Consider the following 14,727-nt stretch of genomic DNA (forward strand, 5'->3'; position numbering starts at 1 on the left):
AAGTTTTGTGCTGTTTGCCACAACTCCCGGTCAATACCTGCTCCTCTGGCCTGTACTTGTCATCTGCGGCTCAGACTGACTGCCCACTGACCTCCTCCCCTTGACGGGGAGGCTGGAAGCCCTTGCAGCTCAATGGGATTTTCTTCTTCCCCTTCTTTCTCAGCTCTGTAGTCTGCCTCAGGTCACCTAACTTATGGGGGCGGGGTCACCTAGCTGTGTGTGAGGGGAGGATCCCCCAGCAATGGTGGGATCTAGTGAGCAGAGACTAGATCCATTGTTTCTGGCTGAGAAACTTTTTATGCAAACCAAAGCTTACCTGGAAAGGCAGCATGTAAAATAGATAAAAGCAGAGCTGCTCCAGATGAAACAGAGGTGGGGAGCCCCAATCCCACCCTTCCAGAGAGAAGCTACTCTGAATAGTTTGAAAGGCAATGGACTCAGATGTGACGTCCACCATTATGGCAGGTCGTTGGGAAGGGAGACAAAGCCACTTACCCAAGCTGAGCACAGGACAGAGGATCCTGAGGTCAGAGAGTGATGTTGGAACCCAAGCGTGGCAGCAAAGGGGATAGGTGTTCGTAGAAGATGTATATTATAAAAATGATTGGTCTTTGGGGAAGGCACTAAATCTTCATAATAGAAAAATGACCATTCTACACAAAGTCGAATGTGGTAAAACTAAAGCTAATAAAATACTTTAAACAAATATTCTTTTTAACACCTTTCCCTGTCAGACTTTATTGAGCATAAAACAGCAACATTTCTGAATTTAGGTCAACTTCTTAGGAAAGTTTTGGAGTGTGACCTGTGACTTTCACACAGAGATGGTAAATTACCTTCTCTTTTAAGAATAATGTGTCAATATTTAGAAATTACTTTTCATGTTCTTAGAAGAGTGAAATATTAAGCCACTCTGTTAACACACATGTCATCAAAAATCATACTTGGCTCTTTCTCTGCTGTGTTAGAAAAACACCAAGATCAAGTTTATAAGATTCAAGATGCCATTCCTTCTGTTTTCCAAGTAGGATGGTTTCTTGCAAGCTTCATTCAAACAAAGATTTGTATCTTTGACACGATATTTAATACTCCATCAAATGTGAACATTTAATGTCATTTAACGTTAGCCCACTTTTGCATTGATTCCGCATTTATTATTCAACAAGGATTGTGTATCTCTTCATTACTGGGTAATAAGCAGCGGCATAGTGGAGAAAACAATGGGCTGTGTTCTGGGTCTGAGTCAACCTGCCCTTGCCACTTGCCAGTTGGGCTCTCCAGGTGAATTGAGAGATCTTGGGTCAGCCTAACAATCTGTTTCCTCATCTATAAATTGCAAAGATGTTGAGAGTTAAATGAGATGCTGTGTGTAAAACATTTGTACCCAGCACACAGAAAGTGGCACATCCCACTCCAAAGACTTTTTCCTTCCTTTGCATAAATATTTATGCTCCCATGTCTTCATTCAATAATATTGATGCTACTAAAATAGTAGATGCAAATTGCCTTTTAAAAAGTCAGTTTTGGGGTGGGATAGTGAATAGGAAGGGAAATAGTTTGCTCAGAAAGGTGTGAATTTTGAAACTGAGGGTAATCATTAGTTAGATCCATTACACTTGGAACCTTTCTTCACTATCAAGCTTGCTTTAGTGCTTGCTACAAGAACTTGTATGTCCTCCAAACAGCACGTAGCGTAAACAATAAGATGTTCTCCAGGAACTTGGAGTCAGCTGTGTCTAGTTGGAGCTGAGCTGGTTGAGACTGGTTAGGACCATCCACCCTCCAACTGGGCATGCGCGAGTGTCCGCTCAGTGACCTTTTGACGTCAGAGGGCCGAAAACTCCACCCTCAGATCGTGCGAAGAGCCTCCATTTTTGAACGTGGAGAGAGCAACTGCCTCACCTTTTTCTTATTTCCAATCACCCTTCCCCACCCTCCCCATGCCTGAGACCGTCCTGCTTCAATCTCATAAATACTCTGAGCCCCTGGCCTCTGGCGAGGCAGCTCTGAGGCTTGTTCTGTGGTCTGGTCGCTAGGCTGCGTCACGGAGAGACTTCCACAAACTGGGGTCTGGGTGTTTATGGCTGCTTGGGCTTTGGGCAAGGGAATTTGGTTCAGTAGCAAAAGCGGAGCAGTGGCAAGGGACAGACTCCCCGTTGTACTGAGTTTTACCCTCCGTTGATAGCAGTCTGCGGGGAAGGAGGGCCAGAGGGGGAGCCTGGGGAAAAGTGGGTTGCTGTAGTGGATTGAAAAGCATCCCCCAAGTTCATATGCACCTGGAACCTCAGAACGTGAGAGGAACTAAGGTCCTTGCAGATGTTGGTAGTTGAGGTCAAAAGATAAGGAAAGATTATTTCCTAGAGCCCCAAAATGGGGTGTGGCCCTGGGGACACCCTGATTTCAGACTTTTGGCTTCCAGAACTGAGAATGTGTTGTTTTAAGTTAACCAGTTTGTAGTAATTTATTTCCGAAGTCCTAGGAAGAAGCCTTAGTTGCCAACGGTGGGTACAGGGAATTACCAGAAAAAATTCTTGTCTCTCCACTTCTGCCTCAATTTTCTTCCAAAGCATCTTGGGCCTGGGGGGAGGGGGTGCCTTAGGGATGAGATGGGGATGGTGATTAGAGTTGTACGGAGGAAAGCAAACATAAAAAACAGGTGTTTGGCTTTATTTTCATTTAAGCAGGGCAGTAATCTTTAAAGTCAGGCTTTACTGAGTTTTCTAAGTTCCTTTTTCTTAGAACAGAGTCTTACCTGCACAATCGGAAATCGGGAGTGTGTGAGGGTGCGGACGAGGGGACCCGGCCCTCAGATGCTGGGACAAAACGGCTGACGGAGTCGGGGCTCATGGGGGCACATAGTAATCCCAACTCAGTTCCCCTAACTTCGGGGTTGGGTTAGAACAAACCGAGGGAAACCGTGAGGACGGGAGCTGTTTCCCTGCTTCCCTTCTGGGACACGGGGCCTAGCCAGTCCCCACCCACCTACCAGAGGCAGCTTAGTGAGAGAGAACTGTTCTCCACTCATCCCCCAAACCGCTACATGACTGGGGGCTTATGAGGAAGACATGATCAGTGCCAGAGAAAAAGCATAAAGGGAATGCGTTTGCTCACGCATGCAAGAAGTCCTATGTGTGAATCTTCGCCACAAGTACAAATACTAGCTCAGTATATTTTTGCTTTCTAGCTCCAAATCACTGTATTGAGTCCTAGACATTTTCTTTCTTGTTTTTTTTTTTTTTTTTTTTTTTTTTTGCAGTACGTGGGCCTCTCACTGCCGTGGCCTCTCTCGTTGCGGAGTCCAGGCTCCGGACGCACAGGCCCAGCGGCCATGGCTCACGGGCATAGCTGCTCCGCGGCATGTGGGATCTTCCCGGACCGGGGCACGAACCCGTGTCCCCTGCATCGGCAGGCGGACTCTCAACCACTGCGCCACCAGGGAAGCCCTTCTTTCTTGTTTTTAAAGTCTTTCCCCCAATAACTTCAGCTTTCCAGAAGCTTCTTTGTGAATCATTCTTTTTCTAGCTACAAGGGGAAAGTTGATTTCTGACGGCTCCATCAAAAGAGGTTCCTGAATTTCTAATCTGCACCTGCCCCTCCCCAGTCCCACCTTGCCTCTGACTGCCTTCATCTTTAAAGTACAGGTGTTTAAACTTAACACTTTGGTTGCATGTTGTAAATTCACAACCCAGTTCCCCCATCTTCAGTGCCTGTTGCCCATGTTACAACCATGCTGATGTCTTCTTTGGGGTTTGTATTGGGAACCTCATTTGCTCATAGATAAAACAAGAGACACTTCTTCTCAAAAGAGACCAAGGTGGCTTCCATTTCAATGGAAGATTTTAAAGATTGAGGCCAACACAGCACCAAGTCATTAGCGGTGAAGAAGAGTTAGTTTAGTGGCAAGTACATATTAACCAAAGCACAGGACCCTCGGGCAGGTTAGCGGGCAGAAGATCAATGTCTTGATAGAATTAGATGAGAACCAGACTCTGAAGGGATGGACAAACCCTCCCTGCTTCTGTCGGCAAAGGGACACGGGACCAAGAACAGACTGGTTGGATGTCCACTCCTTTGACCTATTTTTGAGCACCTACTATGTGCCTTGCACCACGATGAGTAAGACTAACCCTGTCCTCCACTCATGGATCTCACTGTCCAGGGAACTTTGATTCTCCTGTTGAAGAAGCTGTCTCTGAATCTAATCAGGTAACTGTTGCTGCCGGCTGGGTAACTGTGCCCTCCTGGAACTGTACTCTCTCGAGCCGCTTAAGACTGGTTAGGGCCACTGACCCTCCAGCTGGGCGTGTGTGAATGTCCTCTTGGTGACCTTTTGACATCAGAGAGCCGAGAACTCTACCCTCTGATGGTGCTGGTGCTACCATTTTCTCAACACTCTTCCTGTGAAGAAGCCTAGTTGCACCTGCACAGAATGACGACTACCTCACCGTTCTCTTGTCTCAGATCACCTTTCCCCACTCTCCCTCAGTTTTATCCCATAAAAGCCCCTTGCCTTCCAGGAGGCAGATTTGAGATTAGTTCTCTCGTCTCCTTGCTTGGCTGCCTTGCAAAGAAACCCTTTCTCTGCTGCAGACCTTGGTGTTTCAGGGTTGACTTGCTGTGCTTTGAGCAACGAACCCTGGTTTGGTAATAGTTTCTTGCAATATATGCAAACTCATCCAAAAGTATTTTTGAATATGTGATTAGTTTTAAAAATTATTTGCGAATGTTCACTTAGCCATGATGGAATGATAAGGCTGGAGGTACTGTCCCATCTTAAACAACCAGAATAGCAGACAAAATACAAGAAACAATAGTCTTTAGATACTGGACCAGGAGCACAGGATGGTGATCCCTGAGGGAAGGGAGACAAACAAGATAAGCCCTCGGTTCCTGGCGGTCAGGCCACAGCAGAGGGAGGTTCTGGAATCCTAAGTGTCATCTTGACAGTGTGTTACCAAGTATGTTTTTGTTTTTAGGCAATACACACCTAAGTATTTGCTTAGGGGCTAAAGGGTTACTTCCGAACAGCTCAGGAAAAAATGTCATACATATATGTATATAAATATACATACAAACATATACATTTGAGACAAAATGATACGATATGGGAAGATGTTAGTATTTAGAGAATCAGGGTGATGGGAATATGGGAATTCTTTGTATTAGTTTTGCAACTTTTCTCTTGCGTTTGGGAACATCTCAATTTTAAAATTTAAAAAAGCACCTATGTATGAGTTATGACATCAAAAACCACATGAGAGAACTTCCCTGGTATCACAGTGGTTAAGAATCTGCCTGCCAATGTAGGGGACACAGTTTCGAGCCCTGGTCCGGGAAGATTCCACATGCTGCACAGCAACTAAGCCCATGTGCCACAACTACTGAGCCTGCGCTCTAGACCCACGAGCCACAACTTCTGAGCCCGTGTGCCACAATTACTGAAGCTCGAGCACTTAGAGCCTCTGCTCCGCAACAAGAGAAGCCACCGCAATGAGAAGCCCATGCGCGCACCACAACAAGGAGTAGCCTCTGCTCGCCACAATTAGAGAAAGCCCGTGTGCAGCAATGAAGACCCAATGCAGCGAAAACTAAATAAATAAATTTACAAAAAAAACCCTATATGAGACCCTTTGCATTTTTAAACTTGATTGCATTTATGAAAAATTGTGATCAAAAACATTTATTGATGCTCAGAATATTAAACAATATATTTTAAAACTATACTTGTTCTCTGTATAAGAACTGGAAAATACAGGTAAGCAGAGACAAATAATCCCACCAATTAGAAACACTGCTAATCAAATTGTTTTTGCGTGTAAAGTACTTTATGTAACATTAACGGCTGGGGACGTTCAATTTCCATACTTTTTGCAAAGTGAATTTGGAGTGAACAAAATTCAGTTGCAACTTACTTTAGAAGCCAATATGCATTGCCAATACTATGAAAAGTGCATTGTAGGAAGTACCTTAATAACAGATACTACGCCCCGTGTAGGGACTGGTACGATTTTGAGAATGCCAGATGGAGAATGATGATCCTTTTAAAAAGGCTGGCCCTTTACGGGAATTTCTGGAGTATTGCCAACCCTGTAAAGTGTTATAAACCCTATGATATTATATCATCGTCCCTATTTTACAGATAAAGAAATAGAAAAAGCATACACAAGATAAATAACACACTCTAAGTCACACCACTTGGAGCGGACTCAGACTTTAGGAAAGCCAAACTTTGTGTCTGCTGAAATGTTTTTAATGCTGTCAAACAGAAAAAAAAAAATTACGTTTATACAAACATTATTTCTGGGTGTATTTTTCTTACAGCTTATCAATATGAGAAATATGTCATATAATTCAAGGGCAAGTATTGAAAACTTATTGTGGTTGGGCCTGGATAAAATTCACAATGTTAAGCTAGAAAAACAGGTTGAAATACATGAAAGTAATGTGTAAATCCTGAGTTTTTGGCAACAGTTGGTAGTTGAAAGCAACAGCATACAAATACCAGGGGAACGTTTAAACAACAGGAAACAACTTAAAATTTATTGGGCCTTAAAAAAAAAAAAATCAGATCTCATCCTGACACTGAACTGGTGCAGATCTATGTGTCAATATCTCAGTTATCTGAGCTATGGATACATAATTGAATTTCTTGAGTTTGACGAGTTGAAAAAAATTGTGATTACTGAGACCACTTCATTGTTGCTTCACGTGCAAGTTAGATTTGGAGATCAAGGGAAAACAAAAGGTCTAAATGCCCCTTTTCAGTATTCTTTAAAGACTTTCTTTCCTAAGGCTATACCTCTATTTACCTGTTCACCTCTGGAAGAACAACACTTTAATGTTTTACATTCAAATGATCCCATGTGTTGAGGTTTGATTTTTCTTTTATTAGAAAACATGTAACTTATAATTTTTATAATTTTTAAAGTTACTTTCCAGAAAATACCTTCTCTAGAATCAAGTATTAGCTTTGGATTTAGTGAGCCTTTACTATCCTAATCTCTTCCTCACTTTGTCATTGGTATGGATAGGTTACCTTTCCTAAATTCCACTGATGTATATAAAAAAAAAATCCTATGCTAATATTACAAAGCAACTGGTGTGTGAGATTCAAGTAAAATAAAAGCATGGCTGATGGAAAAGATGAAAAATCTGCACCATTCTTATTTTTTTAATGTTTTAAAATTATAAATACATGCTTGGTTTAAAAATTCAAATGTACAGAAAAATATAAGGTGAAAGGCAAAAAGTCCCTTTACCCTACCTAACTTCTAGCCCCATTCTCTACAGCTGCGCAGTTGAATATGGAAGCCCCTAGCTATATGTAGCTATTTAAAATTAAAACCAAAATTAAAAAAAAGTTCCTCACACCAGCTATATTGCAACTCCTCAGTGACCACATGGGACTAGAAGTTATCATATTGGAGAGTGAAGATATACAAGATTTCCATCATCACAGAAAGTCCATTGGTTACCGCTCCACAGAAACCATAATTAAGCACTAGCATATAAAAGGCTCATTATTATGAGTTATGAGTTCTTTATATATCCCAGATACAAACCCCTTATCAGATGTGATTTTCAAAAATTTTCTCTCATTCTGTGGGTTGTCTTTTTACTTTCTTGATGGTGTCCTTTAAAGCACAAAAGTTCATTTTGATTAAGTCCGATTTATTTTTTTCCCCTTGTTTGTACTTTTGGTGCTGTATCTAAGCTGTTGGTTAGCCCAAGGTCACAAAGATTTACTTCTATGTTTTCCTGTAAGAGTTTTATAGTTTTAGCTCTTATTTAGGTGTATGATCCATTTTGAGTTAAAATTTGTGTATGGTATAAGGAAGGGATAGCCTTCCTTATACCATAAGTGGCTATCCAGGGATAGCCACTGGATAGCATGTGGCTATCCAGTTGTCCTTGGATCATTTGTTGAAAAGACTACTCTTCCTCATTGAATGGTATTGGCACCCTTACCAAATATCAATTGATCATAAAATGTATGGGTTTATTTCTGGACTGTTATATTTTATATTCCTTTGTAATGTCTATCCTGTTTTGATTACTATAGCTTTGTAATAAGTTTTAAAATTGGTTAAGTGTGAATCTTCCCACTTTGTTCTCTTTCAAGATTGTTTTGGGTATTGTGGGTTTCTTGCATTTCCATGTGAATTTTATCAGCTTATCAATTTCTGTAAAAAAGCCAGCTGGAATTTTGATGGGAATTGCATTGAATCTGTAGACCAATTTGGGGAGCATTGCCATCTAAACAGTGTTAAGTCTTCCAATCCACCAACAAAGATGTCTTTCCATTTATTTACATCTTCTTTCTTTCAACAATGTTCTGTAGTTTTGTTTTATTCATCTAATGCTATTATAAACAGGAGTAAAAAAAAAAATCTCAATTTTAGAATGTCCATTGCTAGTATAGAAATAAAACTGATTTTTGTATGGTGATCTTTGTATCTATCCTGCAACCTGTTGAACTCATTAGTTTTGAAATGAATTCCTTATAATTTTCTATATACAACAAGATCATGTCATCTCTGAATACATATAGTCTTACTTCTTTTCCAATATGGTTGCCCTTTCTTTTTCTTGCCTAATCGCCCTGGCTAGTGCCTCAAGTACAGTGTTGAATAGAAGTGGTGAGAATGAAAATCCTTGTCTTATTTCTGATCTTAGGGGGAAAGCAGTCAGTATTCAGTCTGTCGCCATTAAGTATGATGTTTAAGTAGGTGTGTATTTTTGGTAGATGCCCTTTATCATCCTGAGGACGTTCCCCTTTTATTTCTAGTTTCTTGAGTATTTTTATTATGAAAGGGTGCTGAATTTTATCAAATGCTTTTTCTGTATACATTAAGACAAGACAATGTAATTTTGATCTTTAGGAACATGATCCTCATTCATGATTCTGTGTTTGTAAATTTGCCAATTTACTTATTTAAAATTTTTTATAACCCTAACGTCAATACTTGCAGCACTTTTATGACCATTCATGGACATGTGCAGACGGGTGAAAAAAACTGAGTTCCTTGAGGTGCATGGTCTCAGCTGAGGTCAAACAAGGCACTGCTTTGCCTTCTTGTTTCAGCTCTCCTGCAGAGATGACCAGAGGATGGAGAAGGCATGGGGAAAGGCAGTATAGTGCAAGAAGCTCTGGCTCTGGGGCCAGTTGGATGTGTCTGAATCCCAAGTCTGGCCCATTAGTTGGGTGGCCTCAGGCAAGTCACTTAATACTTCTGAACCTCATTTTGTCTCTTATAAAATAAATAGACTCTACCAGGATAAGCTGATTTTAGGATTTAAGGTTACAGTCTATTTGAGATACGTATATGTGTAAAACACACACATTTCCCCTAGGAGCAATGGCTCTGTATTCGCTAATTCAGTATTCATAGTGACATTATAGAATATAACTATTGTGAATAACAAGATAATTTACACATTATGTTTAATTTTGGATGTTAAACCAACCTTGCATTCCTGGGATAAATTTCACTTGGTCATGGTGTATGACCCTTTTTATATTTTGCTAGTATTTTGTTGATGATTTTTTGTGTCTATAGTCATCATAGATATTGCTCTGTAGTTTTCTTGCAATGTCTTTGGTTTTGTATTAGGGTAATACTGGCCTCAAAAGATTGAGTTGGGAAGTGTTCTCCTATTTTTGGAAAAAGGTTGCAAAGGATTGGTGCTACTTCTTTAAAAAATGTCTGGTAGAATACAGCAGTGAAGACATCTGGGCCTGGGATTTTCTTTGTGGGATGTTTTAAAATTACTAATTCAAGCTTTTTATTGCCAGCTGCTTTTTAAATTTGCTTTTAGGTAGAACCAAAGGTGACTGTCTCCTAAGGCCAATAAAATGAGAAAATATACCTTATTAAGGAAGACATGTCCAATATCTGTAAGATTCAGGTAAACAGCCACCAAGGTCATCCAGTAGCAAAATTATCCTGCTGTCTAGGGCTTTAACATAGACAAACATCTTGTCACTTCTCACGTGCTTTCATGACCTTAAGAAATTTCAGCCTGTTATACATAAGATTTACATACAAACCTCTTAACTGGCACTTGCAGCAAAGTCCTATAATCACAAACTAAAGTCCATACATTTCTAGATTATATACAGATATCCATATTTATATATCTTTAAATCTATCTACCAAAATACTGCCTGTCTCAGAACCTGTCAGGAAGGCAGTATGTAGTGGAATAAACACTGGAATAGAAGCCTGGAGGTCTCAGCTCTAACTTAAACAAGATGCCTCAATCTGTTTCTCCCACTGATAAAATTAGGTTAAGCCTGATGACCACCAAGGTACATTTTCTGGCTCTAAACATACAACGACTTATTCTACAGTAATGCCATTCCCACTGTTCTGACTTCAGAGTGGTCAAAATGAAAACACTTTTGTTATATACACATAAACATATACACATCCGTACTTCATACTTACAGAACAAATCAACCAATTCACAGAATCTTAGGAAGTCCGTAGTTAAATAATATAATTCCAGCATCTCAAAGTCCTGAGTTTGCCATGAAACAGCTGTTACTAATTTTTTCTTTCCACATGTATATATATTTGCTTTTCCCCAATACCTGACTTTATGTTAAGTACTGTTGGATGAGACATCTATTAATTATGATCACTTTCAAAAACAAAAAGGTCACTTTTCAGAAATTCTGAGCCCATCAGAGAAACCGAATGGTATTTCATCAGTTGTCTCTACTGGCACATTGCTTCTGCCAAACTGACAAGAATAATGGTGGGTATGATGACTTGAAATAAACGCATCTGCAGTCCGGCTGCAACGACAACTATCTGACGGCATCACATTACTTGAGTTACTAAGATGTGAATGGTAAACACCACAGAATGAGTCTTGGGATGAACGATAATGGCCAGCTCCCACGGACACAGCTGTTGAGCTCTGGTAAGGGCTGTTACACATAACACAAGTTTGGAAGCAAGTCTTCCGTCCGGAGCCTCGGTGAATGTCTAGTTTAGCAATGAGAGGTTTTCCGACATTCACTTCCTGCTTTTCCTCTACAGTATCTTCCAATCCTGAGTACTGATATGATAAACACACTGTGAAGACTAGATGTTCCTGAAAAGGAAAAGAAAAGGTTTGTTATCTTCATCAACCCTGAAAGTATATCAATCTTAGACTCTCATTCACACAACATACAGACAAAACCAAACAACAACAAAAACCCAGTCTCGGGCTTCCCTGGTGGCGCAGTGGTTGAGAGTCCACCTGCCGATGCAGGGGACACGGGTTCGTGCCCTGGTCCGGGAAGATCCCACATGCCGCGGAGCGGCTGGGCCCGTGAGCCATGGCCGCTGGGCCTGTGCGTCCGGAGCCTGTGCTCCGCAACGGGAGAGGCCACAACAGTGAGAGGCCTGCGTACGGCAAAAAAAAAAAAAAAAAAAAAACCCAGTCTCACTCCTGTTTCCCAGGTTCCAGACCCTCAAGGTATCCTTTACACCTTCCCTATACTAAGAAAGGCCGGCTAGAATTAGCTTCCTTTTCCCTCATTCAATGCTTTGAATTAGTATAGTCAAAATCATAGAGATCTGGTATTGTATTCCTGATGAACAGGGAAAAGGTATTTTCCAAGCAGTGGGGCTTGGGAAACGATATTTCCCTATGACTGGAGATGGGGAATAATCTTTTAATGAAACAATAACTGGCTTTACATCTAGGTCAAAATTTTGTTTAGCTGTTTTAAAAATACTACAGAATAATCACAACCATAGGTGGAGAAGTATAATTGAATCAGATAATGGACAGAAGTTCAAAGATACAAGGAGAGTGGAAGTAGATTAGCCACGGACGGGGCAACGGCAGGTTTATGACTGTCCTCGTCAACAGTGCTCACTTCATTCCCCAGGTTTTGGCTATAAATAAAAACTCAGCTTGGCAAGAATTTGGTTCTGTTAGAAAGTTCAACCCTATAGACCATGTACCATGTAGTTTCTGACTTAAGGTCAACGAGAGATGAAAAGAGATCAAAATAAATTCCAATTCTAATTTGTTAAGTTTTGTAGAAAGTCAGAAATAGGAAATGCTTGACTGAAAATGCTAAGATATTTACAAGTAGACTATGCTTTTTGTCTCTGTGGAGGGCAATTACTTGCATTCTCACACACCAATCCTCAGGCCATTATCAGGGACAGGATACAACATGCAAAAGGTCACTGAGACTTGCTGCACAGCCAGCCGTTCGCTCTACTTCAACTTAATACGCCAAGCAGCAGCACATCTATGGACCAATCCAAGGTTCACAGGCAAAAATGCATTTTCACTTTCATAAAGTTTTCCCTTAGTAGTTATAGACAGGAAAAGTAATAACCTTTAATTTTTGCAGTGAGCTGAGTCTAGTATAGAGGCAATGCTTGGGGAGATCTTTTGATACTAAATAGCTCCCAGTTTCTTCAGGCGTCCCTTTATTTGCATCTTTTGGGTCAATATCTAGGTCCTGTGAAAATCAGCAAATGTTATTAATGAAATCAATGGAAGTCACATCATCATCTGACCATAAAACATCTTAACAGGTACTGCTCTCTGATGAACTGTGGTCAGAGTAGATAATCCCTTACCTAGGGCTAGAGATACAATGAAAATATGACATTCTAGAGTCAATTCTAAATTCCTCACCAATACACTTAAGTTAGCTCTGAAAGGACAGTTACTTTCAAACTATTCCTACAAACACTACTAAGTGTCCTCAAGTTTCCTTTTGAGTTCGAGCCCCACTAGTGTTAGATTCCTGGGTTCTCTCCTTCCACATACATCACTTTTGGGAAGGTACAGGGGGGTTTATGTGATTTGTATGTTTAAGAGGAATAAGTAGACATGCCAAAGGCAGCTTTTCCCTTTTTTCTTTTAGAGGCAACGGCTGTCGAGAGCAGGGGATCTACTCTGTGACTCTATAGAGAGCAGCCCTCAGGCTCCGCCTGCCCAGTGCCCGGGGGCCAACCCGGGTCCAGAGCTGCCGGGACTGGTGCACAGACCCGTCTAATTCTGGGGGTCACACTGAGCAAATGTCCTCCATGAAGGAGAAGCAAAGATGTTTTGGATTGTTTGCCTTACTCCGTGCTTACGCCTCCATTTACTACAACTACGTAGGAAGGAGGGATATTGTTTAGTGGCTTCCGTAGGCCAATACGAAATACATGTTCTGGAAAGAACGAGGTTTCTATTCTTCCAATATACTACTACAGCTTGACAAATACGACTTACACTGTTGTAGTAACTTTTTCTGGAAACGTTTTTGGAAACGTTTTTAAAAGGAAGTGATTCGGGGCTTCCCTGGTGGCGCAGCGGTTGAGAGTCCGCCTGCCGATGCAGGGGACCCGGGTTCGTGCCCCGGTCCGCGAAGATCCCACGTGCCGCGGAGCGGCTGGGCCCGTGAGCCCTGGCCGCTGAGCCTGCGCGTCCGGAGCCTGTGCTCCGCAACGGGAGAGGCCGCAGCGGTGAGAGGCCCGCGTACCGCAAAAAAAAAAAAGCAAAAAGGAAGTGATTCTGGACATATGTATAGCACATTTTATTCCTTCACACTTGATATCCTATTTAGGGTAGAGGAAGCTAAAGCCTTCTTTTCTGGGTGAACTTCAGACATTCCTAAACTTAACAAATTTAAGGTATTCTGGCAATTAGTTTTTAAATACTACGACTATCGACTGAAATGCAAATATTTTTATAAGTGTAAATATATGTATATATATATAGCCTTTACACTTATCAACTTTTAAATTTTCAGAAACGTAGTTGTTAGTAAGTGAGGATATAGCATGATATTTTAAATAGAAGAAAAGGACTTACAAGTGGAAAATCGGTAACATAGGCGTCGCACATTGATATGTCAGGTGGTTTGTGGACTATACTCGTATAGATGATCATGACGTTGGAGAACTCAGCTGCAAATCCTAATTGGATCTGAACACCACATTGAAACTTAAGACACATACTCTCTGGAAGTTCTGAAAAAACAATTTATAAATATTTAAAGAATGCTTCGTAAGTTTTCTGATGTTAAGTGGCAAACAAATATTCTTCATGAGGCAAAATACAATTAGAGCTATTTCTGCCGCCTAGAAATGTTATATAAGTAACATTGTTTAAAGACACACACACACACACACACACACACTTAAAAAAAAGGGTGCAATATTCTACTGGTCAAGCAAGTATCTTTTGTTTTCTATTTTCTTACAGCTCTTGTCCCTCTGCATACATAGTTTTTATAGTGGTAATCAAAAGTATACATACAATTGTAGATATATTTTCACTGTTTCCTTACTCTTCATGAAAATAGTTTTATTTAATGTGCTTCAATGTGTTAATTTACCAAAAATATATCTTAGAGAACAGACTGTTACGAAAAATAAGACATTATATAGGAGTTCAACAAATACAATTAATTTTCAGTTATCACTTAATAATGTATCCACAGCATAGATATTTGGGATTCATAGACGATTCAACCAACTATTATTTCAGCCAATACTTTAAACTTACTTTTTCACTAAATCACATAGAATTACCAGAGGTGATTAAGTTGCAGATGATTTCTGCCTCACCTTCTTTCTCTTGCTCACCCACCCATGGATTCAAACGTCCAGGAGACAATGCTCAGCTATGCTCAGTAATATTTGTAAGCATTCAGTATTTGCTGACCATCACGTTTGTGTCTTTACATGTGATTTCATTCAGTATCAACAA

General features: G+C 40.6%; 1 protein-coding gene across 2 annotated transcripts in view; it reads right to left on the reverse strand.

Moving 5' to 3' along the window:
* Positions 1-6,228: 6,228 nt before the first annotated feature.
* The window catches only part of MALT1 (MALT1 paracaspase), a 59,778-nt gene continuing 51,279 nt past the window's right edge, over positions 6,229-14,727 (reverse strand). For both annotated transcript variants that reach the window (XM_032654274.1, XM_032654273.1), the window contains 3 exons: positions 13,828-13,985; positions 12,356-12,481; positions 6,229-11,106 (listed from right to left, as the gene is read on the reverse strand). In XM_032654274.1, coding sequence (XP_032510165.1) covers positions 10,666-11,106; positions 12,356-12,481; positions 13,828-13,985 — 725 coding nt within the window. In that variant the 3' untranslated portion in view covers positions 6,229-10,665. The remainder of the gene's footprint in view (positions 11,107-12,355; positions 12,482-13,827; positions 13,986-14,727) is intronic.

This window comes from Phocoena sinus, chromosome 14 (genome assembly GCF_008692025.1).
Source record: "Phocoena sinus isolate mPhoSin1 chromosome 14, mPhoSin1.pri, whole genome shotgun sequence".
NCBI classification, from domain to species: domain Eukaryota; kingdom Metazoa; phylum Chordata; class Mammalia; order Artiodactyla; family Phocoenidae; genus Phocoena; species Phocoena sinus.